Genomic DNA, 27,265 nt, shown 5'->3' with positions numbered 1-27,265 from the left:
TCCAGCAGGGGAACAGAGCTACTCCTCTACAACAGTAGCCATTTCTATCCAGTTTGGGACTACTAGAATCTCAACTGAGCCCCACAGGCAAGCAGGTAGCACTGGTCCTATGTGGTGCACAGAAGCAAGCAGACACTCGCTGCCAACAGGAGGGGCTCTCTCGTCAGTTAGCTAGGTCCATGCAAAACAATTCTTCCATCAACCTAGCACTGCCGATACTTGGGGTTACATATCACCAGGGTGTGGCGTTTTCACACCTATAACAGACAAATATGCAAATAAACACAAATAAATTCTTAGCGTGGACCAGGCATTCCTGAAATAAGACACAGAAACAGCTCAGCAGGTGAGGAAAGTCCCCAGAACATCTAGAGCTCCACCAGGACAAGCAAAACCAACTGAGAGTCTTGGGCAATATTAAAAAAGGGCTTTTTATTTGATTTTTTAAGAGACAACTCAATTCTGCTTATACGTACATGATTTGATCTTCAGGGATCAGGGTTACATAACAAAATGCCTACAGCACCACAGAGCAGCTGGTTAAGGAGGGGTTAACTGAAGGTTTCATTGTGTTAAGAAAACCAAACGCACCAACAGCTACATGAACTTTACTAAAGCCCCAGAATAAATGTCAGTTCCCTGTTAGTTCCCATCACCATGAAACCGCTAGCAATGACCTAGTGAACTAAATTCATGGCCATCTCAACTCGAACTCTCCAGGGCGCTCAGGACATCAGAGCCCATCCCCCACTCCTTTCTACCGCCCCACGTTCTCACAGTACAATGAAGTCCCCAACTCTTGTAGCACAGGGCAGTGGACACAGGGATGCGGTCAGGAGAACATCTGCAATGACTGAGGTGCACAGATGCTGCAGGGATGAAGTCCAAGTACTACCTACCCTACACAGCCTGAGGGATCACCTCAATATGGAAAGCCATTGGTATATATTTGGAGCTACAGGACAAAGACAAGATGCTTATTCCAGACTCTAGACACCTTTGACAGTTATCTTAAAAATCTCTAATTGCCTCTCTGATCTAGGATTAATTAACCCTCCCAGCAAAAGATGAGCCTTTCTCAAGACTGATCCTCAAACAACTTCCTCCCCCCAACAGCTTCCAGAAAAGCTGCCTTAGTGTGGGATGTGAAGGTCAACACATCAGGTCCTTTTTAGACAAATGGAGGAGAGCAAACTCCAAAGCTGAAAGGCCCTTATTGAGAACACCCAGATAGCTCCGTCCCATATAACTAAGGGAGCTCAGACAAGAGCTCCCCATGAGTTATGGGGAAGGAAGGGGGCCCTGAGGGACTGCAAGACAGTCCCACAAAGTTCAGAGCTTTCTAAAGCAGAACAGTGCCTTGAACCCCACTCACCCCCACCAGCAGCCAGAGGGCCATGAGGCACAGATCTAAGGGGCTCTCCGGGGACACGCACGTACATACTTTGGGCCGATTCTGTTTCCGACTAGATGTCGGAGCCCCCACAGAGCACATATTACAATCTGAGATGACAATGGCACGAGCCAGAGTAGTGAAAGCTGCATTGGGAAGAAAAGGTTGCAGCCTTCTAGCCAGATACATGTGCAAAGAGCTCGCATGGGCATCCCACAGCCAACCCAGCCAACCCAAGCTGCAAACACCCACCAAGGGACAGTTAAAAATCGCAGCTTTTGATTGCTTTCTCCAGCCTGCCACCACCACCCTCTTTCATCTGGCTGGGATCTCTGTCGCTCAGACTGAAATCATCAGGACCAGGCTTCCTCCCTAAGCCTCTTCACAGGCTGACATATATGCTGAGTGTATGTCTGCACTACAACCGCTCGGCTACAGCGCCAACACCATCAGCACGGACACCTGACCTCCATCCAGATGGAGGAGGAACCAGCTACTCAACAAGTCCAGTCTGTGCCATACTCAGACAGGAACCCACATTAACGAGGTTAACGAAATCGGGGCATCTAGATTTGAGGAGGGTTTTCTGATCACGATCTTTCAATGATCTGACCCACAAAGGGGAGATTAGAGCAAGATAACTGGCCAAAAGCCCTTTTCAAATGGGGGCTTCTGGAGAGCAGGCTGCACTATTGCTTTGGTAAGAGTATCAGGCAACCTACCCTTCTGGAGAGAGGGGTTGACCATCTCCACTACCAGGACGCCCAGAAGTTGGGCCTCCAACAGACTGGGGCATCATGGATTCATAGTAAAAGTGCTGGGATGAAATTTCCCCAACCGCTCCAGTAACTCAGAGCACTGCTAGAGTGACACTCCAGTAGGCCCAAAGTCAGACCTATTCCCTGAAGACGCTGCCCTGCCTTCTCTGATGCAGTTTGGGCCTCACTGTGATTACTCAATTCATTACACACACACGTCTCAACTGAGCATTGGAAAGGGTTGGCTGATCACAGCAGGCTGGAATACAAACACTGGACGACGTCCAGAGAACCGATCTACAGCATGTTCACAGCCCCGCACCTTCTTTTTGCTCTTAATTTCCATCAGCTCCTGAGTCCCGGGCAGGAGGCAGGAAAACCGCGTGGGCTTCCTGGGGCTGCTCTTCTCGGCTAGGAAGGAAAGCGAAAGTGTCGTTACAGCCAGCTCCTCCCCTACAAGGGCGTCGCTCACTGGAGTGCCCCTCCCATCTCACCACACACCCCCTTCCCACCACTCGTGCACAGGAACCTCTTGCCAGGACCATGTCACACACCCGGGTTATTTTCTGGCCTCCTTGAGGCATGCTGGCCCTGCGCTGCCCTTGACTGTCTGTTGGAAATGATACCAACCAAGGGCAACCTCAGGGGTTTTCGTGACAAGCAAAGGGGACCCCCCGTTCTAACCCTCTCCACACAAATGTCTCTAGTAGCCAGGCTGGCAAATACAGCACAACCCAAGTAACAGCAACTCAGGCACACGCATTTCGGGGTACGTAGGGGTAGCACAGTCCAAAGAGCACAGGTCTGACCCGGTCCCTGCATGCAGATGTCCTGTCAGCGGGACTATTACCTGCATCGCTTCTTCCTTCCAAATCCAGGCAGCCCTGCTTCATCTGGTCAGCCATGAGGCACCCACTGGTGGGTGGGCATGCCCCAGGCAGCTCTGTGATCACGCCGGCAGCTTTCCCTTCACTCAGCTTTCTCTCATTGGCTGTGAGAAAGCAAGAGAAATCAGCAACAGAAAACGGAGACGCTTCTGAATAACTAACTGCTGCTCACCGGTGAAGGCCTGCGTGTGTCTGACCACAAGAAAAGGCCAGTTACTGACCTGTTAGAAACAGACACTGAGATGCGTCAGCCCCGCTCCTGCCCTGCTACTCCCGTGTCCTTCTCCTCCAGGGTTCTGGATTGGCAAAGGATCCCAGAGGCAGCTCGATCCACCCCGCCCTGGCGTGCCCAGATGAGTCTGTTCCTTCTCTCAGAACAGACCGCCCACGGGTATTAAGAACAGAACGGGTCTAACGGCCCCTCGGCCGCTTCTCCAGTACAGATTCCCAGAGGAGCAGGACTTTATGATAACAGGGTAGGAGGATCTCAAGGAACCCGTAAGGTTGGGAACCATTTTGGCAAGTCATTTTCCACATGGATCCCCACTCTTGGTGATCAAAAAGCAACGATCAGTTCTGTTGGAGATGGGTGCCAGGAGCCCTGCTGAGCAGTAACTGCAGGACAAAATGGGCATCTCACGTGCAGGCCCCTACCAAAGCCCAGCGGCCTGTAAACATTTGGGCCAAGCTTTCTATAGCGATCCCAGAAGTGCCAGAAGCAGGGACAAACAGGCAGCAGAGGCTGCATTAGGGTCAGTGAAATGAGTAGGTGGGTGTAACCTGGCTACCTCGTCCTTATACAGCAGGAGAATACGACCTGAACCGTAACACCTCTGCAAAGGTGGCAGGCAGTCCACACGCCCTCCTGAACGACTGCATCTTGGAAAGTACTATGACTACTACATCTGCATGCCCTGGCGTGCTCCCCACCCCCAGCACAAACTTGCGGCTCCCACTGGCCAGAAACTGGCACAGTACACAGAGATGCACGTGGCCCTTTCAGCTGGCCGCTTTCACTGGCATGTGGGGGCACAGCAAGCTGGGAGCCTACCTGAGGGTCCTGCTGGGCTGCTGGCCAGGAGCCATGTAAGGTAAGCCTCCCAGACAGCCTGCATCCGGCACCCACCCACCCTTCGTGCACCCAAACCCTCAGCATCCATTCTGCACCGCTGCCCCAGGTCACAAGCCAAACCCTCTGAATCCCTGCTCCTGCACCCCAATCCTGCCCCAGGTCACAGCCAAAACCCCTGCACCCCATCCGGTACTCCTGCGCCAGGTGACAACCCCCTTCCAGACCCTGCACTACTTTGCTATATTCCTCCTCCAGGTCAGAATCCTCCTCTGGACCAGACACCGACTCCTAGACCCTGCATGCCCTCTTGGACTCCAACTGCCTGCCCCAGGCCACAACCCCCTCCTTCACCCAGACTCACTTCCCCTCCTGCACCCCAATCCACTACCCTGAGCTCCCTTTTGCACGTACCCTCCACCCCAACCCCACATCTCCTCCATTAATATCGTATCAGAGGAGAGTGCAGCCCTGGACCAGTTTTCAAATTCTTGAAGTGGCCCCCCATCAAAAATTATTGCCCACCCCGATCTAGGCAGTTTGACTGTCCTGGATCTCAGCTGCCAGAGACCGAGTCCCCGGAGCATTCTGGCTGATACGGTTTAAATTCTAGAGCACTGGGAGAACGGGGATACGTTCTCTTGAGCACAAGCAGGCACACGAGGGGCAGCCAGGCTCGAGCTGCTGAAGAGGAGGCTCTCACCGGTGCTCGGTTCTTTGGTGCTGCTGGCAGTGTCTGTGCTGGGTTTGACCACGTCCTTCTCTTGCTGGTGGACGCTGCTCAGGACTTTGGCCTGGCAGTGTGCTTCCGTGCTATCAATCACAGTCAGCAATGCTTCCAGACACAGCAGGTGGGTGGTGTAGAGCTGTCCAGAAACAGGAAAGGCATTCTGGGAAATCAAACAGTTGAATGTGAGATGGTCTCAGATGTGACACACTGCCAGGCTAGTTCGTCCCAGTGCTCTGCAAGCGTGACAGTTACAATACAGCACCCCCAAAGCGCCCCACGTCACTTTTTTCGAGCACTCCAATTCATTCCCCCCTTAGCCTTAATGTGCTCCCGCCACTCCTTTGACCTTCCCGAACCTAAGTGGTCTCTCTTAGCCAGACAAACTTGTTCAACCAGAACCTTTCATCCACTGCCATCTCCTCTCGCCTCCTCTCAGACCCTCTGCCACCCTTCCTCTCCACAGCCCTATGACAGCCCCCCATGCTTTATGAAAATTGGCTATGAATATAAAGATGCACAACTCAGACGCCTCATGTAACCTATCATGTTACAATCTGCTAGAGCTTGATATTCTAGTTGGGTGCATGTATCATACTTGTATGTGAAATTAGAAATATGAAGTATGAGACGGTTAAAGTTTGGATGTGCTAATGAGAGCCATTTCTAGTGCTCTGGAAGCCTTAACGACTGGGCGATCAATATAAGGACTTGTAAACAGCCTTGTTAGCCCAAAAGTGATTGGACTAGTAAGACATGTGACCATACCGCCTGGTACTGGGATTCCATTTTTGACACTGGTAATTCTCCATAGAAGGGGGAATGTAGAACAAAAGATTCCTGGCCTGGAGGGAAGACAGTTTAAGGGGAAGTTACCAGCCCTTTGTCTTTGGCTGGGCTGGAAAATCCTGGAAGGACGAAAAGGGCTGGGAACCCAGGTCAGGATAGAAGAGATTGTCTCTGACCTGGAGATTATGCTTAGAACAAGAACAGCTCTTTAGGGGAAGAATTTGCTTGCAATACGTTTTTTAGCGAATTAGAACTAGCTACTATGCATTCTCTTTGGATTTTAACTTAGTAACTTACTTTGTTCTGTCTGTTTTCACTTGCAACCACTGAAATCTGACTGCTTGTATTTAATAAAAACACTTTGTGTTTACTATCAGGCTCATTGTAAACAATTGTTACTTGGGAGGACAACCAGTGTACATCTCTCTTCATTGACAAAGAGGGCAAACATCCTCATGAGCTTTCCTTGTATAAAACTTTTGCTCAGAGAAAGATGGTTTTATTTGGGGTTTTGATCTCTTTTGAGAGTTGGTTTCCTGGACGCTGGGCCCTAGAACTGCATCCTTCCAGAGCTGAAGGGGTTCAGTATCGGCCTTGCTCTTCAAGGGGGTGGTAACCCCAACTCTGTGCCTTGTCTGGGGGAGACTAGAGAAACTGGCCCAGCAGGACAAGGTAGTGGGGAGCCGCAGAGAGCAAGGCGGCAGGTGTCAGTGGCATGATCAGCACACCGGGGAATTGCCCGAAGGGGTCTTCTTTGACTGCACACCATCTCAATGCCCATCTACACTGCTTTCCCAGCCCTGTTCTAACCCATGTTATGAAGTCTGAGCACTAGCTGAAGGGAAGGCCATAGCAAAGCCTTTTCAGAACCTTGGAGAGCAGTTTGGTGAGGTCCTCAAAGAGGTTAGAGCAGTAGTAGTCACAGTCATAGTTTATATAGAGCTCAGTGACAAAGCTGGGGATCCTCCACAGCTGAACAATGGCCTCCAGGGCCATCTCCTTCATCTCATAGGGCATCTTGGGGTTCTCCACAGTGATGATCTCCATCAGCTTCTTTATGTACATCTGGCAGAAAAAAGGGCAGCTCCGGTTAGGGAAAAGAAAGGAAAACAGGATAATACTGAGCCCTCAGGGTTATTTAAATGGCGATTTACGGGTTTCCCTTCCACGTGTGATTCACAGCGTGAAATCCGCCACAATTAGTAAATGCTCATTTCAAAGGAAGAAGCTCTTCCGGCCCCTGTGCACTTAGTAACTTCACAGACGTTTCAACAGCAAATGTTGAAGGGGCTCACTGAATTATTTGACTGTTCATCAGACTGAGATTGGCTATTTAAAACACTAGAGAGGAGGCAAGGCAATGTATCAGTTTCAAAAGCACTTGACTGTTTTAATTGGAAGGGATCCTGGATTGCCCGTAGGGCTGCCCCCCCCATACGGCTGCCAATGCCTAGCGGACGGAAACTTGGGCTGCACCCTGTTGCCTCAATATATGTTGCCCACCCCGTCCTGTATATCCCTACCCACCAAGAAGTTACTGTCAACCTCCCAAGGGTCCATGGGGCTGCACTCCAACAACTCACCTCCAGTTGGAACTTCAGGTGCTCTCTCATGCTCTCGAAGAGCAGGAAGCATACCCGGAGGGAGGCTGCGTACAGACTGAGCCGCTCCACACTCAGCAGCTGAGCAAGGAACAAAACCACATGGAGTGAGAGCTCCAGCCACACTGGCCAGGCGAGCAGGGCTACTGTTGTATCGCCCAAAGGATCTATTGCTGGAAGCAGACGCCTCCCATCTCAAGGTCTCCCCGGATGTGAACAGCAGTGACCCGGCTTCAAACATCCGCTGCCACTCTCAGGGAAGTCTCATTTCTCCTCCAACTACTACACTCGCTTTGCTCAAGCATGCACATCTCCTCTGAGCAGAAAGCTAGGTGACTAGCTGCCTCCCAGGATCTCACCCGCTCGAATGATTAAGTGCTTATTCCTAAGACTCCTGCCACCAGACTGGTCATTAGCATCTTGGGAATGCATCTCAAGCCCGTTTTTTCAGGCCAAGCCATACCCTATTTCAGCAAAGCTACTGAGACAATGTAACCAAAAGCTTCTTAAAATCAGCTTCCTCACCCTCTTCTTTGGGGGAAGAAATGCAAAAGGTTTCCACCTATTGCTTTAATGAAGTAGGGTGAGGACAGGGGTCAAGAGGAGACATGTCTGTCCTTCAGAGCCATCTAGGAAATGGATGGAGAGGAACGGGGAAGGGAAATTATATCTGGCATCCCTTTGGAATTTGGAGGCTATTTCCTGCGAGGGGGAAAGGGTTCAGGAAAGGTGGGGCAGGAAAAGTGTCCCTGTGCCCCACACAACAGTGCGCGAATAGACTCTTGTATGAATTCTTATGAAGGCATCTTTCTTTCTAACCCAAGCACTCCCTCTCCTCTCAGCGACCAGACGTACGACTCCGGATCACAGTAACCTCACTCCGAGGTCCAATAGTAGCTCTAGGCCGCGCAGCCAGCGGACACACAGGGCAGCTCACTAGCTACACGTACCCAGGGGCGAAGCCCAGACTCACTTGAAAAAGGTGCCGACACAACTCATCTTTCACAAGCCCCAGCAGAGACTGGCACTTTGCAACAGGGGCAGACTCCAGAGCAACAGTGAGCAGCTGCAGCCCCATGTGGATCATCACTTCTGAGTTGTGCCGGTCGTGCGGGTTGGTGAGAGAGATGAGGAAGCGGAATAGCTCCCGGATACAAGGCAGGCCGTAGGGGACCAGCGCTGTTCCTGAGGAAAAAGGGCTTGTGAGACAATGGAATGCCTGCACACGCCTGCTCCCACCTCTTACCGACATCCACCAAGAAGTATGGAGCAACGTGTTACGGAAAACAGTTCAGGAACAGGAGTGCAGCGAGCGGCAGGGACAGAGGCAGGAAGGGCACCGGCAGAATCCCAAAGCTCTCACCTTCCTTTTGGGAGGACTGTGTAAAGCGAACTCCGCGGGGGTTGACATAGTCCATGTCGTGCACTGAGGCAGAGTCCGAATGTTCTGCCACAGACGTGCACTCCTCCAGCACCTCTGGGATAGACTCTACGGAGGCCGACTGCATCTTCTCCACTCTTAGACCTTCGTTCTTCATTCACACCAGACATTCGGGTAGCAAGAAATAAACCAAACAGACCAACATGTGAACTAGCACTGCACCCGCTGCAGGTGGGGCTCAGTCACTCCGAGTGGCCAAAGCAACACTGGCACTCGTGAGGGAGCAAAGCAAAATGCAACATTCAGATAATCACAGAACTGGAAGGGACCTTGAGAGGCACAGAGTCCAGTCCCTGCCCTCACAGCGGGACCAAGCACCATCTAGCCCATCCCTGACAGGTGTCTGTCTAACCTGCTCTGAAATATCTCCAGGGATGGACATTCCACAACTTCACGAGGCAATTGATTCCAGTGTTTCACCACCCTGACAGGAAGGAAGTTTTTCCGAATGTCCAACCTAAACCGCCCTATGCTGGTGCATGAGTGTACTTCATAAAATCATGGGAGGAACAAAGTAAAAAATGGGTGAGAACTTAAAAACTGGGTAACAGACCCCAGATCCCAGTGAAGACTGAACACTATCAACAGTGCATGTAGCTGTTTCCATCACACCATACTGGCTCTACTGACATTTTAGGAATCAGATATACAGAACAATAACCCTGGAATCTTCTTCTACAGATGAAAACACAAATTACATACGAAAAGAATAAGCAACACACATTTGCTGCCAAGTCTTAAAGAAGGCCAAACCAGAGAACTGCTGGAGGAAGCTGATTAACTAATTATACATCTGGTTAAGCACCTGGAACAGGAATACGCTGAAGCACCAAATCAACGTTTGATGGCATTTGTCACTTCTGAAAGTGCAGAGAAAATATTGATTTCGTATTCAACAGTTCACTTCAATGACTAGTTCATTCAGAGCTGAAGAAGCCAGAAAGCTTGTTTTCCTCTTCCTGTCTACGAATAAAACTAGGTGTGAGAGGGTGAGATCCGTTCGTTCTGCACCCTTAAGAATAGGAAATAGAAACAGTCTCTCGTACGCTATTCTTCTGAACTGCGCCACATTCTATCCAGTTCTACTCCCAGATTAGGCAGGGTCACATGCAAGTCCACACACACCAAGCAAGCACCACAAGCTCCTCTACAAATTTAAATGTTGAGGCTGGAAAATCATTACTGACGACAGCACAGAGAGATTGCGGCAAACTTCAGCCACCTCTGCCTCTATTAGTCATTCCTTTGTGGACAGTTGGTGTAATGGAAAAACTGGAAAGGGTACAGCTGCATAGGAACTGCTCTACTGGACCACAGTTCCCCTAATACTGGGTGTGAGCACATAATGCACACAAACAATGCCACTCTGGGCTATTAAGGGAAATCTCTCCCTGTCCCCTTCCTAGCTCCTAACTATAGCATAGCACTAGGGAGGCTAAACAAATACAGATGCTAGATCCACCGGGTTTGGAGCTGGACAGGCTGCACAGGATCGTGCTCATACCTGGCGTTCAGGCTGGTGTGGATGCTCAATGGTTCTGGGCTCACTGGAAGGCATTGCTGCACTAAGTCCCAAAGAGCTGACCTGGTCCAAGTCTGTAAGATCTTCCTTGGAGGTGGTCTGGGAAGACAACTCCAAGCCACTATCTGTGGCCGGGCTGACAGCAGAGGAGGTGTTTTCTGAACTTCCCGATGAGATGGGAGAAGGAGCATCAATGAAAGCAACACCATCTACCAAGGAGAAACAGCAGCAACAGCTTAGTGAAACTGACACGCACCCTTGTCTTTATCACCAATGTGCTAAGCAAACAGCAACAAATAACTGCTTTATCCCCAGTCCTGTTGCACCACAAACTCACTCTCAAAATGAGGTAAGAATGCAGAAGACAGAGAAATGGGGTATCTGCAAGCCAAGCAGATCCCAAGGAGACAGACTGGCAGCTCCCTGTTGTCACACAGTGGATGGAATCTAACAGATCTAATGAACAAATGAAAACATATTCAAACAGAATGCAGACATTTACAAGGATATGGCTGATGTATTTGGTCCCTGTGGTCTGCACAACTGAAGAGCTACAAAAACAGCAAAGATTCCCAGACCCCAGTTCTTTTCCTGCTTTCAAGCGCAAACACTGCAGAGAATTGACTCATCTACCATACACAAATTGTTTCCTGTTCCAAATGTCTATGGTTAGAATGGCCAGGGGATGTACTACAGGACAGAAGGTAGATTAATGCTCTCAGCAATCATATTACCTCGGCTTGGGCAGATGCAGGAGGGATTGTACACAATTGCTCAGAACCCCTGGATTGACCATGTCTGGGATGTGGCATACAAGTCATGGAAGGCAGCTGTTTGTCTTCCCCAGTGTGGGAAGCACATCTCAACACTGTAATTGTTTAGCCCTTATGGCGCTTGTATTTAGAGAAGTTCCAGTAATGTAGGAGCTTCCTTCTTCAGTTAAGAATTCCTTGGTGCAGCACAGAATCTAATCCTGGGGCAGGATGGACGCTTCCCACTACTAGAGAGCAAACAGGCAACTTCTGTTCGTTGGTCTTGCTGTTTTTTCCTCTCCATAAACAGAACTGGAGACCATTCCTGAGCCCTCTGCCTGAGACTCTTGTGACAGGATGGCGGATTAAAAGGGAAATGACCTAGACTGATATGGAAGCATTTTGAAGGGGTGCTCTCCCCCATTCAGGGTGGGTGGCTGTATTTTTACTGACTTTCTTTTCTTGACTTCATTTCAACCCTCGATGAGGATGCAGACTCCCAATGAGCCATGCTCCTCTTCCACCTAATTAAGTCACTGGCCTGAATAGAGAGCGGACTAAGATTAAAATCCAGGCAAACAACATCTGACAAGTTAGGACATAAAAATACAACATGCCTTGAAATAGGAGAAGAATGCATTTTCACCAGGATCTACAAAACCTGCAGTTGTCTCAGATTCCAATGAAGTATGTGGGCATGGCAAGAAAATTGAGTAATAACTTTTGAAAGGGAAAGAATTTAAAACAGAAAAGCGAGAGTTATTCCTGTAATTCCTCAGACTGAGTTTCAGCAGAAGCCAAATAAACATGAGAAATGTCAGAACATTTTCATCATCTCCACATGTCAGGTGGATGCTCCAGAGTCGAAGCTTTTGTTTAAGACAACCCCTAGGTGTGTAGCCTTCACAGTTGTGAAGGAAAACCTTGAAAACATGACGCAAGGACTGGAAGTCACATTGCTGATCATGTTAACAGAATAAATTAACAACCCAGAGTTACACATTATAACTTAACAGAATCACACAGTTCATATATAATGTGTGTTGTACAGCTGAGCTGGGTTTTTTGAAAGGCAAAAAGCAAATATCCAACATGCACACTTCTGCTACATAAGAAATCAACGGTGCGTTTTGTCTCTCCCTAGTGTACAGCCTGATGGCAGTTTAGAGAGAATTATTAAATGATGACACGGGAATGTCACAGCAGAGGAGATGTGCAGTAATGGGTTTTGGTTTCTTCATGTATTGCATCAAGGGGAAGAGATTCTTGAACTGAAACTGAATGCTAGAGAAGGTATTAATGTGGTGGTGTGTTCGTGTGCAGGCTAACATTTGGATATTTATTACAGCGGCTGTAATGCTCTACCTTTTGATTTCCAAACTTCAATGTTTACATTGTTGTGAGAAAATACTCTAAATAGTTTTCTTCGTGCAGGCAGTTACTTCAGAGCTGCATACTCTACATAACTATTATAGCAACTTTCCTGCCTGAGTCCTTTCATTGCTATTGTTTACGTCTGAACAGTCATCATTTAAAGAGCACATGAGACCAGAATCTACTCCACAGCCAAGAGAAGCCATGTATCCAATTCAAGGCAAAAGACTGGACTGTGCAGTTTGTCTACTGGCTGTCTCTCCAGATCATAGTACTAAGGGTAGCACACTTTGGGACTTCTGAAGGCAGAACTTTTGGCATAAACGCAGGGCTCCTTGCATTCCTCTGGTCCCCTCGCAAGCTCCCTCTGGGCCATCTTCCTAAGGCCCTCAGTTTCCAGGACTGCCTGCAAGTCTCCTCACCCTCATGCCAAGGGCTGTCTCCCTATTACCCTCCATTCTGCCTCCTCCCTGAAGAGGGATCTCTTGCCCCCACACCAGGGCATTCCCACTTTCTCATACAAGGCTTTCTGCCTTGGACAGCTGTGGGAGGTAAGCTGCTACATCTCTGACAACTAACAGACTAAATATAGAAAACAGAGTTGGGGAGGAGAAAGAACAAATAAAGAGGAACAGTACAGCCCGAGGACGGATGACACCCATCCTTTGGAAACAAGTTTCTGCTTACCTGTGATGCTACTGGCCATAAGAGTACCATTGGTGGCTGGTTGCTCTGTCCCTGGAGAGACCTTGGTTGCATGGCGAGGAGGCCTTGGGGATCTTTTCTGTTTTTTCCATTTTGATGAATCACTCATTCCTCCTGCTCTCATTTTCAGCTGTGAATAGTGAACACCAAGAACATCAAACCAGTAGCATTGTGCAGCACAAAAGAGCACGTAAAACTTGCCCAGAAAGTCTGCCCCAAAGTCACAAAAACAGGCAGTAGCACCCCACTGTGTCACACAAACCAAGCACCTCCAAGGCATGCACCTACCCCAAGCCTACTCTCATCTTCCCCCCCACGTCAGGACACCGGGCCTTTACTGTCGTTCAGTTCAAGCCCCACAACCTATTTTTCCACATGACCGTCTCCCTGCTTTACACTGAAATGCAGTCTGCTTCTGCTTGTAGGTCCCTGCTCATGTTTTAAGTGATCAACTCAAGCCCTTTAAAGAAGCTTCCATAAAAATCACACCATATTGTCATCCAATGCAACTCTGTCCCATGGGCAGGTCTCTCCGGTCACACTTATATCCCGCCATTCCTAACCTGGCCTTCAATCTCTGGAGCAATGGCGCCTTCACTTTTTACCCTAAGGAAAACTATCCACCATCAAGCCACTTTCCTTAATAGCTTGTTTTCCCTTTAGCTCTTGGAGAGACTAATTGCTTTTTTGGGGGAATATTAATTTGATGGTATCAGACAGCAACCACGTCCTCCTTAATCTAGATTTCAACTGTTGTTATCCCCTTTGTGGCTACATCTAATCTAACCTTTGAATTGTTTGTTGCCCTTTTACTTTTTCTACTGCTCCTATTCTTCCTAAAAGCTGCAGACTAAGACTGGAGTGCTTCTGAGGCATGTGTCCCAGGGTTTGCAATGTTACGCTATTACCCGACTACATCAACATCACACAGCCCACATGCTCACATTTAGTAAACCCACAGCCACAGCCAGGTCTTGAAACAGCTACTTTCAGACAGATGTCCCCAGAGAGAGACTGTGTTCCTCTCACTGCTCTAGGACTGAATGCTTGTTAGTACTGAATTTTGTTGCTGCAGCCATTTGATCCAACCGCTCTACAGATCCCTTTACGGAAGGGTGGTTCTTCTGTGCAGGCATTAGCTAACAGATTTGGGTCTTGTGAGCAGAGAGTTTCAACGAGGCAGCAAAAATATTAAACAGGTCCCAGTAGTGATCCCTGGAGTTGATGGGTTTTTTCCTTGCAAGCCTTACTATTATACCTCTGTCATCCAATTTCTACTCCAGGCTTCAGTACTTTATCTGCCTGGTATTTATCCAGTTTTTCAGCTAACAGCATGGCAGTATACTGAATGTCTGCCTGAGATCCACATGGTTTGTCCCTCACAAAAATGCACTTCTGTTCAACTCGGATAGCATTGAGTCAAAGAAATTGCAAGTTAAGGCACAGAGGCATCCACAATGACTCTGCATGATTTACTACGTAGTCAACAACTCCCAAGCCACTCAGACGCCTCACCTCCACAGTTTCTTCTCTGTGGTCACCAAGCACCCTTCCATTGTTCAAGATCAGCCAGAAGTTCTAAGCTTGATGCAGAAATCATGTGGTTAAATTCTATGGCCTATGAATGGAGGCCAGTCTAAATAATCTTACTGGTACCTTCTGGCCTTAATCTAGTAACCCTTCAATTGTGACCAGATCATTTTTAGGGTCTTTTACCAAATGGCACATTTGCCATGCCTGTAACAGAGTTAAGGTTAGAGAGCTCAGCAGAATTCAGCTTTAGAGGAACCGAATGTAAATTTATGGCATCCAGGATTTTTACCAATGCCATGAAAACCTACTCTTTGCAGCCTAGCCTGGCTGCAGCTGAGTGGCTGTGGCGATACAAGTACAAATTTCTCTGCAGCATAGACAGCCCACTGCGGCTACATCTACCCTCCAAAATGGACGTGCTGCAGCGGCAGTGCTTTAAACTGGAAGTATAGCTACGGCTCCAGCGCTGGGAGAGAGCTCTCCAGCACGCTGTGTAAATCAGCTCAACGAGGAGCTGCGCTCTCTGTGCTGGGAGCCCATTTACACCGGTGCCTCACGGTGCTGTAGCTTGCGGCGCTTGTGGGGGGATGGCGTTGTTCACACCCTTGAGCTAGAAAGGAGCAGCCCAGGAAAGTGGCAGTGGAGACATGACCTGTATCTCACGGATCCAATGTTAAAAACCACAAGCTGTCCCGTGGCACCTCAGAGACTGACACAAATACATAGAGGCTGCATCCAGACTGGCAGGTTTTTCCACAAAAGCAACTGCTTTTGCAGAAAAACTTGCCAGCTGTCTACACTGGCCGTTTGAATTTGCGCAAGAACACTGACGATCTCATGTAAGATTGTCAGTGTTCTTGTGCGAATACTGTGCTGCTCCCGTTTGGGAAAAAGGCCAGTGTAGAGAGCGAAAAACTGTTTTGCGCAAAAAAGCCCCGATGGTGAAAATGGCGATCGGGGCTTTCTTGCGCAAAACCGCGTCTAGATTGGCACAGACGCTTTTCCGCAGAAAGTGCTTTTGTGCAAAAGCGTCCGTGCCAATCTAGACGCTCTTTTCTGCAAATGCTTTTAATGGAAAAACTTTTCCGTTAAAAGCATTTGCAGAAAATCATGCCAGTCTAGACGTAGCCAGAGAGTAAGTATCATCAGCTTTTGTGGGCTCAACCCACTTCCTCCAATGAGCAGAGTGGTCCAACGTTATCACCTTTTGCTTCTCTGTTCCCCGTATTGCAGGTTTAAACTCCTTCCTTGCCATCTAACATTTCGTTTTTCACTCGTCTCATTTTTCCATCTACACACCCAGCCTTTCAGCCACTAGCATTTGGGAAAACACAACAGTGGAAACATCATCTCCCCCCCCCTCTCTTTTCTAAGACTGTGTAACCCATTTATACAGCCTATCATTTCTCTTATTCCAACAAAGGGTATGAAAATGTTATGTCCCAATGTGGTAACCCAGTTGTGTACTTCTCCCTTCTTCCACAAATTCGATTTGTTTGACTGCTAATCCTCAAGTTTTAGAAATGTTACAGTCTTCTTTGAGCTAGTTAATTGACAACAGATTTGGGACTGCATTTCCCCTTGCTATTTCCTTCAGTTATTACAGCAAGAAACTACCAGTCCTTAGGATGTAACTACTTCATAAATGATAGAAAACATAGACAATGTGAAATTTAACAGATCTCAGCCATTTAAAAAGCTGATACATTTTTTTCACAGACATTGTCCGATGTCTCATCACCCCTGCTTCACAGTTCAGAGGGATATAAACGATTATTCGTGTTTTTTAATCTTTTATTTTAACCGTAGGATTTCAATCTCCGACTGGTTTGGTATTCTACTCATGCATCTTATCCCACTGTGCCTCTAATGCCAGCATGAGTGCCTGCATGATGTTCTGGCTCCTAGGATATAGCTAGACCTTAGACGTTCTCCTTCATATGTCATCTCAACCAGCTGCATTTTCCTTTTTTAATTTCCCCAGGAATCCCTTAAGAATCCCAATTTGCTCAATTACAGGGTCACTCCCTGGTTCTGAGCTCTTTGTGCTTGGAGAGGTATGAAGAAGAAAATCTGGTCAGTGTAGTGTTGCTTGATTATTTTATAGAAATAAGATTAATTTCTTCATTTTTGACCATATTTGAAAGACTTCCAGGGATTTTTATACGGACAATTATATGCAAAAAGGTGTAACCATGACAGAGCAAAATGGAAGCACTAACTATTAAACCCAGGAAGGCTTATTTCAAAGCAATTGTAAGATATCAGATTTTGCTTCCAGTTACTAAACCCTGTGCCTGTTTCCATGATTTGCCTAAGTGATTTATCAATCAGTTAATGAATGGTTAAGAGCGAAAACAAAGCCAAGCCAAGCCAGTGGAACACAAACAAGATCTCTTACGGAGAACTAACCATGTTAGTTTAACCTCTTCGACCCTCAATCAGGCTTAAGAAACAGGGAACTTTACAAACACCATTTTAGGATGGTTACCTTCTAGAATCTAGATATTTAGGATACTGGTTTGTTTGCTCCAGCTCTCCACACAGAAGTTTGCTTTCAGTTTTATATCTCCTGCCCTCACTCTACACACACATTCATTCTCTGCCAATTTGTACCACTTGCCAGGGGCTCAAATTCAACATGTGAGCAGGCATGTAAACCTCTGGGCCAGGAATACAAAAGACAATGACATTTCTTTAGGATTTAACTTGAACATTCATTCAAATATTCTAAAATAAACACATAAACCAAGGGCTATTTAAAAGCTTTGGTTTTACAATTGAGGGGACAGCTAAGGTTACCCGATAGGGCTTTTCCATCTCTACTCTCCAGAATTCCATATTTTGCTTAGTTAGGAAGATAGTTGTATTAGGACATCTCTCAGGGAACAGGATTGCAAACAATGGCTGCTTAATCAGCACTGAATTATCATGAGATTTACACTCACTTGAAACGTGTTTCACCATGTCAAGTGGTGTTTGAAGGTGGTGTTACAGTATGAAATTCTATGCTTAGGCAGTTCTGACAGGCAGTCAAATAAAGAGGAAAAGTAATATCCATTTTGTTCTTGTATTTTGTATTGTATTTCATTTCTAAATAGGTCTTGCAAATAGTTTAATAGACTGCATGCCCTCTTGCTTTCTTATGATATTATAAAGATTATCTGAAAGGCTGTCCATGGCTTCTCCTCCTCCCACAAGAAGTCCCCTCCTTCATGCTTGTTTGTACATTAGAAATATCAACAACAAAGCATAGTCTTTTCTGATTTTGCAGGATACATTTTTTTGAATTTTTTTTTTTTAAGTATTCAAAAGCATATGTACTATTCCACCTGGCACCTTAAATAATAGATAAGGATGTTGAAACTTCAACATTTCCTTTCTACCCAGTATTTATTAGGTACTGCGGTGGCATAACATTTTAAAAGTGTGTTTTAAACAAATTACAAATCTTTCCCTTTCTAATGCTCTGTTTTCAGCATCTTGTGATGTTAGAATGTCATAAGTTCTGCAATCACTAGAGGCCTTCAGAATAGCCCATGTCTGACTTTCTAGAGTAAAACAAGCACAATTTGGAATTTGAAAGAAAAAAGGAAGAAGCTTTTTTTTCCATTTGCAAGTCATGCTTCAGCCATTTTAACACCCCCATTTGCAATCAATACGATGTCTACAAGGATGCCCCAATTATACGGATTCCACACATTTGGGTTCCTTCCAACTCCAGTTATAACTGCTAGTTTGCTCTCTCCTCCTGCTCGGTCTCCAGAGCAATATCCCTCAGCAGACTGCAATCTGGGGAAATTGCTCCACAGTAGAACAATCCACGTTTAAGTTTTGTTTGCATAAGGAGAAGCAGCCTGCAACTAGCAGAGGCACCATAGGGCTCCCACTCTCCCCTGTGAGCTCCCGGCTTTGATAGTCAGATCCCAGCTGAGGGTTAGAAAAGTGGGGGAGGAGTACTACTGAAGCTTTCTTTAAGGGGTGTGGGAGAGCCCGTTATTCATCAAGCCACCTTACCTGCACGTGTTTGGTTTTCCACAAGATACTGTAAGCCTCAAGAGAAAAGGGCAGGGGCCAATGATTAGTAACTAAAGCAATGAGACTAGCACGTGAGCTCATTCTAGATACAGCATGGAACTAGTCAGCGCACCGAGTGGCATTCAAGACAACAGCATGCAGAGAGAATGCAGCCCCTGCGCGAGCTGTACCCCAGTAAGACACTGATCAGATCAGTCAGCTCATACTCCACCCCTGGTAGAACTGGATGGGAAAGGTCGTTTTACAGGTTTAATGACTGATCTTGCCCCATCCCTGGGAAAATGCGCTAATACCAGACCCCATTCTCTCTTCCTCAGAACAAGAAGTTCACCTGCAATACCATCTATCAGCAAGAGGAGGAATTCCCTGAACTTCCATGCCTGTGCAACTCAGCACAAGCACTCCTTTTATGGACGTGTTGCTAGCCATAGTCTTTCCAAACTGACCTGACTTAGAGACAGACAAGGGCATGCTGAAGACCCCTCTGTACCTCCCTTTCTGTGCTATCAGCAGGAAAGAAGGGAGGGGCAATGAAAGCAGCTCATTTCACACTAGTCTATGAACTTCATTTGGAAACCTAAAAATAGCCCAGCTAAGCCAGTTTCTAGTGCCATGGAGGGTCAATATGGACAGGGCCAAACTGTGGACCTCAATATTTTTTTACATATTGTAGTAGTGGACAGCAGAGTTTCCAAGTTATTTCTTAATCCAGTTTGGTCTCATTCACACCCCCTGAGCAGAATGGTTTAGCTGAGACCATGCAAGAACAGATTGCACATGGCTCCCAAACACGATCCCCACGTCAGTGAAGGCAGGGCCACGGAGAATGGACAGCACATCACAGGCCCATCTGAAGGCTAAGGAGGTCACAAAGGCACTGATAGCCTCAGCCGGAAAGCAAGAGCTGCAGGACTGTGCCCTCGTCAAGCAGCTCCTGCAGCCATCGCCAAGAATGGCATGAAGACTTGGTCTTTCGGGGGTTACTTTGACTGTGGGCAACGGGCTCTGTTTGGCCACTGAGATGATTCATCCCTTGCCCGGGCTCTCCCACTTCTTCCCTTCTGAAGACTCCACAACAGTGCCCAGCTCCCACTCACCAAGGCATTTAATGATCCCGTGAGAACACGGCTCTCTCCTTTCTGGTCCTTCCCCAGACAGATGAACATCACTGCAAAGCAACCACTGCATGCACTCTCCCCAAAGCCATGCTGTGTCACTAGGGTACGGGGAGATTGGCTACACACAACAGAACTATTTCCCGGGGGGTGTTTGCAGAAGGAAGGAAAGGAAGGAGAGATGGAGGGAGGAAGAGAGAGACCTTCAGATTCTTAAAGAATAGTACCCTCTCTAACTGGTTCAGGGTTTTGGGCTGTTCCCCACTATTTAGTTCCAGTTTGTTGAGGAGACATGGAGAAATCTGTGAAAGACAGGCAAACGCATGGTTTAAACAAAGCAAACTGAACCCAAAGAGAAAGAATAACCTGGCAGAGGGCACGACTATGGGGAAGAATTATGGTAGGTGGTGAACACACAGCACAAGGCAACTGTGCGGTTCAGAGACCGGACATGGGGTATTGCCTTCATGAGCAGGAAGCAGCCATCACCTGATCACTGGAAAGCCTGGGGGAGGATTTACTGACAGAAAGCTACAGCTTCTGCATGTGGGCTTTAGGAGTTCTGGCACTGCCACCGTCACATAGATCAGCTCTGCCCTTTCCCTGTTCTCACTACCCCACCCTATGCTCCACACAAAGCCTGTCCCTTCCTTCCGTCAGGGAAGGAAACATGCAGCGACAGGGTGTCACCATAAGCTGCCGTGTAAGTAGTTCAGATCCCTCATCACAAGCGCACACGGGCAGCAGATTTCGCAGGTCTCCTCTGCAGAGCACAACTCTAGGAAAGGCGATTGTGAACGGCCGGGGATCCAGGAGGAAAGAGGAGACATACTACGCTTAAACATGTGACGTCACATTGGTGGTATGTACCCCACTGCCTCCAGCTGCTTACCATTCATTGGCAAGGCAGCTATACACACAAGATGGTGCTAGGCAACAACCCACAGGCCTGTGGTCCCTTTCTCCTCCAAGGGAGGATGGAAGGGAGACGGGGAGAAAGAACATCCCTTTCCAAAGGCACAAGCCCTCTTCTGAACTCAGCCTCTCACCACGGGCATCCCTCTCTCCACTTCCCGTCTCTTCATGAGAAAAGCCTCCTGAGCCCTTGCCAACGTGAGGGAATTTTCACGTTGCCTCACCTACCCCCCAGAAGGCTTCCTTTCTAGGTCAGGGGAGAGGAACAAGAGGCACTGATGAGCAACACAGGCAAATGTAGTGAAAGGGAAGGGTGAAAAAGAAGCTGGAGAGATGCCAGACGGGGTAAAACATCTGGAAGGCTTCCCCGCCAGATCCCAGGCCTGGCAAGGGTTTTCTATGCGTGGAGCAACGGAGGGCTATTCCCAGAGCTCTGCCGGACTTGCCCAGGCAAGAATTCATAGGAAAAATTCATTGCTGGAAAAAGGGAACAACTCCACCGAGTTCAATAAAGCTGTGCCCGTTCACTCCAGTGGTGAATTCAGCCCTACGTGACTACGTGTGCCTTCTTTACTGACCTAGGGATGTTCAGGAATATCATAGCCATACATGTGAAGGCAAGAAGAGAGCTGTGAGCAAGCAAGGGGGGGAGGAAGGGGAGACTGCAGGGAGTGTACTGGCTCTTACCTTCTTCATGTTAGCCCCCACGTAGCTTTTAGGCTCCTCCTTAAAGTGAGGCAATCTGAAAGACAAAGAACAAGCAGGAAAGCACACGGCCTCCAGGGCGCTGGGGCAGGAAGAGAACACCTTCCCCAGATGTGGAGGACCCCAGGGACCCACCATCTCCTCCAGGAAGCATCCACTTCCAGTTCCCGTGGGAAAAGTCTTCTCTGCACAGAAAGCACCCCACTGCAGCTCTAGCAGGATGCCATTCTGCTGATGTTAGCAGCTTCAGGAGCCCTTGTGTAGAGAACCCTCTGGCTCCAGCTGCTGGTATCAGCACTGCAAACTCAACTTGTCCAGAGCACGTCCAAGTAGCACTTGATACCTATATTAGGGATGATCTAGACGGTGCTTGGTCTGCCGGGAGGGCAGGGACTGGACTTGATGATCCCTTGAGGGCCCTTCCAGTTCTAGTGTTCTATGATTCTATGCTAATACCGCTCAACTGCACCTCGGTTTCTCTTCTCTCACAAGCAGCAGTCAGCTTTGGAGTAGCTATTACTCGGAACTCATCCAACTGAACCAGCAAGACGCCCTGGGATTATCCACCACATTGCACAATATATAATTAGAATCCAATGCTACTGTCGCCAGCCCTCAGCCTGAAAGCCTCACATAAAGCAACCCCTTCGTTGGGGACAGACTAGATGGGAAGGTCAGAGCTTGGCAGGAACAGGCAGCTTAAATCGCCCTCCCAAATGATCTCGAATACACAGCCTTTACATTTTTACCACCCCACAGTCCCTGTTCCTCTCATCTGGCTGGTTGATCCTTCTGGCCTTGACGTGCTTAGGAGACAGCAAGCCCGTGCTCCAGCTTTGCACAACAGGGAACAGACAAGGAGAGGCAAACAGAGGGAGCCCCCTCGTCGCAGGGGCAGTGTCCCTCCATGGGGTGCCCCAGTGGTTCCAGTTCAGCTGCTCTCAGGAACTAGCCATGGAGATGATGTCTCCAGGTTAAATTAGGAGCAGGAAGAGGAAGCTGCATATGGATTTGTGAATAAGAACTCTACCAAGCTGCCAACTAAACAAAACAGATCAGATGATCACTGCTCCTTTAACATGCACGTGCTCCTGCACCAAGCCACAAAGACATCAAATGGGGCACCGCCTCCATCCAGGTCCCAAGTGGCACAGTCAGAGTCATATTTCAGGGCAGACGGGACCCAACGACCATCCAATGTATCCCACACCACGACCGCCCAGCACCCGCTCATTGGGCAACTAGAATCAGACCCCAGAATTACAGCAGGCAAAACTAGCACGTGCCACAGCAGAGACCAGGCGGGGCAAAAGTGCACCAGTCCCTGGGGCACCCGCAATGGGTGGGAAACAGCCAAGTGAGATCCTCAGAGATTACCAGCAAGTGACCCACCCTACACTGCAGACCAAGGCGAACGTTCCCCACTGCCAATCTCACCTGGGGGAAATTCCTTCCAGACCCCACAGCACGTGAGCAAGCACCAGCCAGCTGGCCCAGCATACGAGAAAGAGCATGCTCGGTGCCACTGCTCAGCCTTGCCCGCCCCCAACTATCCCACTGCCAGCGACGGCCATCCCAGGGACATCAGAGAAAGGAGATTTTAAACTTCCAGAATCTACGGAGGGAGCGGTCAGAGGAATCCCAGCCTGACTGGTGGCCAGCTGAAACCCTGAAGCATGAGCTCTCGGACACACAAGACAAACTGGAACTGATCCCGAGGGCTGCTGAGCCCTGCCCCATCCAACCAGCTCACTCACCAACTGGTGTGTCTCAGCATTCATTTTTGCTCCTCTAATTCCTTGTGGGAGGCTACTCCTGAAACTCAGCTCGCTGAGGGTTGGAAACCTCCCTATTTCCAGCCTTTGTTCATGGTCTGTTTATGACCCATTTGTTCGTGTGCTAGGACGGTCCCTGATACCTATCCCCAATGGATGTACAGAGAGCAATCCTCCCCTCAGCCTTTTCCTTTTAGCCTAAAAGAGTAAAGATTTTCACATCTCCTCTCGGAAGAGAGACCCTCCATTTCCTTAATCATCCTAGGATCGCCTCTGTACCTGGCCCAGTTGAATTCATCTTTCTTAAACACAGGGGACCAGAATATTGTAAACAGTATTCCCCATGAGGTCTGACAGATGCCTTGGACAACGGCATTGACACTTCTCTGTCTCTAATGGAAATGCCTAGCCTGATTCACCCTAGGATCAAACATGCTTTGTTCACACATCGTTCTGGTGGCTCATACTCATTCAGTGATTGACCCACACACTCAGCTCTCTCCCCTTGTGTTTTGCTTCCACCTGATGAACCCCCAAACTTGCAGGAAAAATGTTTATTATTAGATCCTAAGTGCACGACTTTGCACTTCTGAACTACAGAAATGTGTTTTAAGCCTCACGTGACCAAGCCCTGGATGATTTCATTGGGGTTGGATTAGATGACCCCCTGAGATCTCTTCTAACCTTAATCTTCTATGATCCCACTTCTGTCTCTCCAATGTTCAAGCTCATCTGAATCTTCCTGTATAGTATTCCAGCCCAGGTCTCATTGATCATCAGTATTGCCTCCCAACTTTAGATCTTGAGCACATTTCATTAGCAGACTCCTACTTCTTGTGCCAAGGTCATCAATAAAAATACTGAACAAAGGCTGGTCCCAAGACTGGCCCTTGAGGCGCTCCACTAGTAAATTCCCTCCAGGCTGATAACTCCCCTTCCAACAGAACCATTGCCTTACCCCCTTTAGCCAACTCCTTATCTACCTTGCAATTCTTGTACTGCATCCCAACTTCTCTAATTTAACTAATCATTTCCCATGGGTACCATGTCTGAAGCCCAAGGATGTTAGAGCTACTGCACTTCCCTTAGATATAAAAACATCTGCTATTCTCAAGGTAAGCATGCCATGATCTACGTTTGTTGAACCCACATTGTTTTGCCTCCATTCATTTAATTATTTTTCCTTCACAATTTCTACTGAAGCCTACAGTGCTACTGACATCAGACTAACCAATTTAATTGCCCTGATCACTTTTCCCCCCCTTTCGTGATATACCTAGGTCATTGGCAACTCTCCAGTCATACAGTATTACCTTTGAATTGATACATTTATTAAAAATCCTTGCTACTGCACTAGCCATTTCATGTGCCAGTTCTTTCAGCATTCTGGGATTGAATGTATCCAGTGTCACTGATCTGAGCACATTAAGCTCCTTTAGCGGGGCCCAGATGGGGCTAGCGGGGCCAGTTGCAGTGGCTGGGAGCGTGGCAGATGGAAGGATGTGCTTGTGGAAACTGAGGAGCCGAGCAAAGAGCAGAGGCACGACGCGGCAGTCTCCAGACAGTCAGCATTTCTCGGATGCTGCCTTTGGAACAGATCTCTATATTTGTAGAATACCCAGAGAAAGGCATTGACTATTTCATTGGCCAGGAAAGGGAGCGGAGCTATTGCTTACAAAAATGAATCAAGTACTGTGTTTCAGGAGAGGGAACCCTAGTTCAATACTTGGGCACAGGAGCCAGCCAAATGATAAGCTGCCCAACCGGCCCTGCAGGAGTTAAATTCCTTTCAATATCTGAGGTGAAACTCTCTGCTGGGATTAAGCATGTATCTCTCTCATACAGTCTGTCTAGTACATTTTTAAAGAGAACAATACATGTTAAAGCACTGAAATGGATGCTGGGATTGTCAGGAGAATTTGCATTATCTGGCCAAAGAACCTTTCCCTAACCTGAAGTTCTTCATTGGTTGCCTGTCTGTCTGTCCTGAAGGGCACTTGAAACCACACAGCTTGGCCTAACTCCCAGCTGGTCTTGGTGGGACAGCCCAAGAGAGAAGGACCAAATCCTCCTTTTCCCACCACCCTGGGCCATGGGCCGCTCAAACGGATTTTCTGTGGGCCCCTAAGTGGGAATGTGGACTCTTCCTGTCCATAGAGGGCCATCTCAGCAATGCTGAGGCAAACACAAGCAGGTTTACCTTGTGAAGAGCAGCTGCACCATGTCGACCAGAGTGTGCTCTGCAGATTTTCTCAATAACTCTGCGAAGACAAAAACAAATAACACAGGTGTCATTACTCAGTGTGATATTATCAAGAGGCTTCTCCAAGCAGACTCCCCTCCGAGCCTTGTTTACAGAGGATTATGGCAAATTTATTAAAACCAGCTCCAATTCTGCCTTGCTGCAAAATGGGCACCTACTCACAAGGTGGTGCCATAGAGCTGGGGAAAAAACCAGAGATGCCACTGAACAAGAAGCTGAGCTGCGACCCTCTGACTGATGGAAACTCCCCATCTACCCACAGCTGGATTTCTGGGCCTAAATCCAGAGGTCTGGAGAGCCCAGACCAGTTCTTGGGAGCTGCCACCATGGGAATACGAAGAACCAACCTACCACTGAGCCTCATTTCAAAGCATATTCGGAAGCAGGACTGCATGATCTCACACACTGACTCGTTGGTGAGATGGGCTCCCACAGGCGTAAGCAGCAGGGTCCTCAAAACCTGCAAAGAGCAAAGTTTCAATGCAATGCTGTTCCCCTGCACGCCTGAGACACAGGGCAGGTCTGCGTGGACCTCAGGAACCGCTGCCTTGAGTGAGAAGAGGGGGGAGTCACTTCCAAGTGCCACGGGACTGCTCACTGCGCTCAAGCGCAGAACAGCTGGACAGCAGGAGTGACGGGCCGGCTCACGGGCTGAGCACCTCACATACTGCCCAGCACGTGGGCTCCGTAGCCCAAATGCAGATCTAAGAGGAACATAACTCTAGGCTGGTCTCAGAGCAACAACTTTCACCCCCTCACCGCTACCAAGCAAGCAGCTGGGCTTCCCGTCCCTGCTTCCCCCGCCACTGAAGAGGAACACACACAGGCGAGGATCAAGGCTGCAGCACATCCAGAACTCTTTACAATCAATTCATTTAAGCTTTTAATTATTTTCATTTGGAAAAGCTTTTACCCCAGGTACATGAGCCATCTGTTTAAAAATAAAGTCTGTCACTAAGCTCCCGCAGAGTCAAAACACGGCTCCCCCCCTTCCGCGTCTCCATGTAACTGGATCCGCCAGTGCCAGGCAGCAACCATTATGGTAATTGCCACTTCTCTCTGCTTACCTGCAGGATTTTCATCAGGACGACCTCATCGCTCGCTGGGTCGGTGCCCACAAACCGGGCGTGTGTGACGGCGTCCGCCATGTTCTCCATTCCTTCAGCCGTGCCCTCATGGCTGGGAGCTGCACGAGAAAACGAGGCGCCATGGCAGGAAAGGGAAACTGACAGGGAAAAGCCAGCTGCAGGCGGCCGCCTCTGTGGGGAGGCACTGGCCAGAGCTGCGGCATTTTCACGTGGCTTGGGGTGGACTCCTCTCCCTGGAGGGGCCACCCAACGGCCACTAGCATCAATGGGCCTTGCGTTGCTTGCTGAGAGTTTTCGGTACTGCACCAGGGAACCCTGCAAACAGGCAGTTCCCAGCCCAAAGAGTTGACGTGCGGACGCACTCAAGGAAGGGGAAAGGAGTAAGTGCCTATGCTGGTTATGACCCCCGGTAGGTCCTGCTTTGGGTAGTAGGTTATAAGGCTACGCCCATTGTCCCCAAAACTCCCTGGGCTAGCCAGTCAGCTGGTAACCGCGCACCACTCCACATCCCATGGGGAGAGAAAAACGTTGACATGTGGAACCAGTTTCCATTTGTGAACTCACTTCTGCGGCAGGCACAGGAGTCTCTGCAGAAGCTTCAGGCAGGAGGGCAGAGCGCTGTAGCTCTGCTCCCGGGAGCAGGGGAGGAAGAGGAAATGGGCCAATCTCTCCCAGGGGAACAAGGAGAGACAGACGGGCCCTGGCTGAGATACCAGAGCCGCAGCCCTCCCACTTCCATCCGTCATCAAGGCCCCGCTCTCCATTTCATTCTCTTCTATCTGCAAACATGGGTGCAGCTGAGGGGGACTTCTGGA

The 27,265-nt window shown here is 48.5% G+C and overlaps 1 protein-coding gene across 10 annotated transcripts in view; it reads right to left on the bottom strand.

The window, feature by feature from the left end:
• Nucleotides 1-27,265, bottom strand: part of GBF1 (golgi brefeldin A resistant guanine nucleotide exchange factor 1) — a 125,001-nt gene that overhangs the window by 22,768 nt on the left and 74,968 nt on the right. For 3 of the 10 annotated variants that reach the window (XM_075934532.1, XM_075934534.1, XM_075934533.1), the window contains exons 5-19: nt 26,430-26,548; nt 25,714-25,822; nt 25,300-25,360; nt 21,307-21,361; nt 19,908-20,006; nt 18,569-18,604; nt 13,001-13,148; nt 10,170-10,396; nt 8,588-8,756; nt 8,198-8,409; nt 7,207-7,305; nt 6,494-6,688; nt 4,811-4,997; nt 3,002-3,142; nt 2,474-2,562 (exon numbers count right to left, since the gene is read on the bottom strand). In XM_075934532.1, coding sequence (XP_075790647.1) covers nt 2,474-2,562; nt 3,002-3,142; nt 4,811-4,997; nt 6,494-6,688; nt 7,207-7,305; nt 8,198-8,409; nt 8,588-8,756; nt 10,170-10,396; nt 13,001-13,148; nt 18,569-18,604; nt 19,908-20,006; nt 21,307-21,361; nt 25,300-25,360; nt 25,714-25,822; nt 26,430-26,548 — 1,946 coding nt within the window. The remainder of the gene's footprint in view (nt 1-2,473; nt 2,563-3,001; nt 3,143-4,810; nt 4,998-6,493; nt 6,689-7,206; nt 7,306-8,197; nt 8,410-8,587; nt 8,757-10,169; nt 10,397-13,000; nt 13,149-18,568; nt 18,605-19,907; nt 20,007-21,306; nt 21,362-25,299; nt 25,361-25,713; nt 25,823-26,429; nt 26,549-27,265) is intronic. The other 7 variants (XM_075934537.1, XM_075934540.1, XM_075934539.1 and 4 more) reach the window with 5 other exon arrangements.

This window comes from Pelodiscus sinensis, chromosome 8, assembly GCF_049634645.1.
Source record: "Pelodiscus sinensis isolate JC-2024 chromosome 8, ASM4963464v1, whole genome shotgun sequence".
Taxonomy (NCBI): Eukaryota; Metazoa; Chordata; order Testudines; family Trionychidae; genus Pelodiscus; species Pelodiscus sinensis.
The sequence above is the reverse complement of the archived record's forward strand: the minus strand, read 5'-3'. Positions and strand labels throughout refer to the sequence as shown.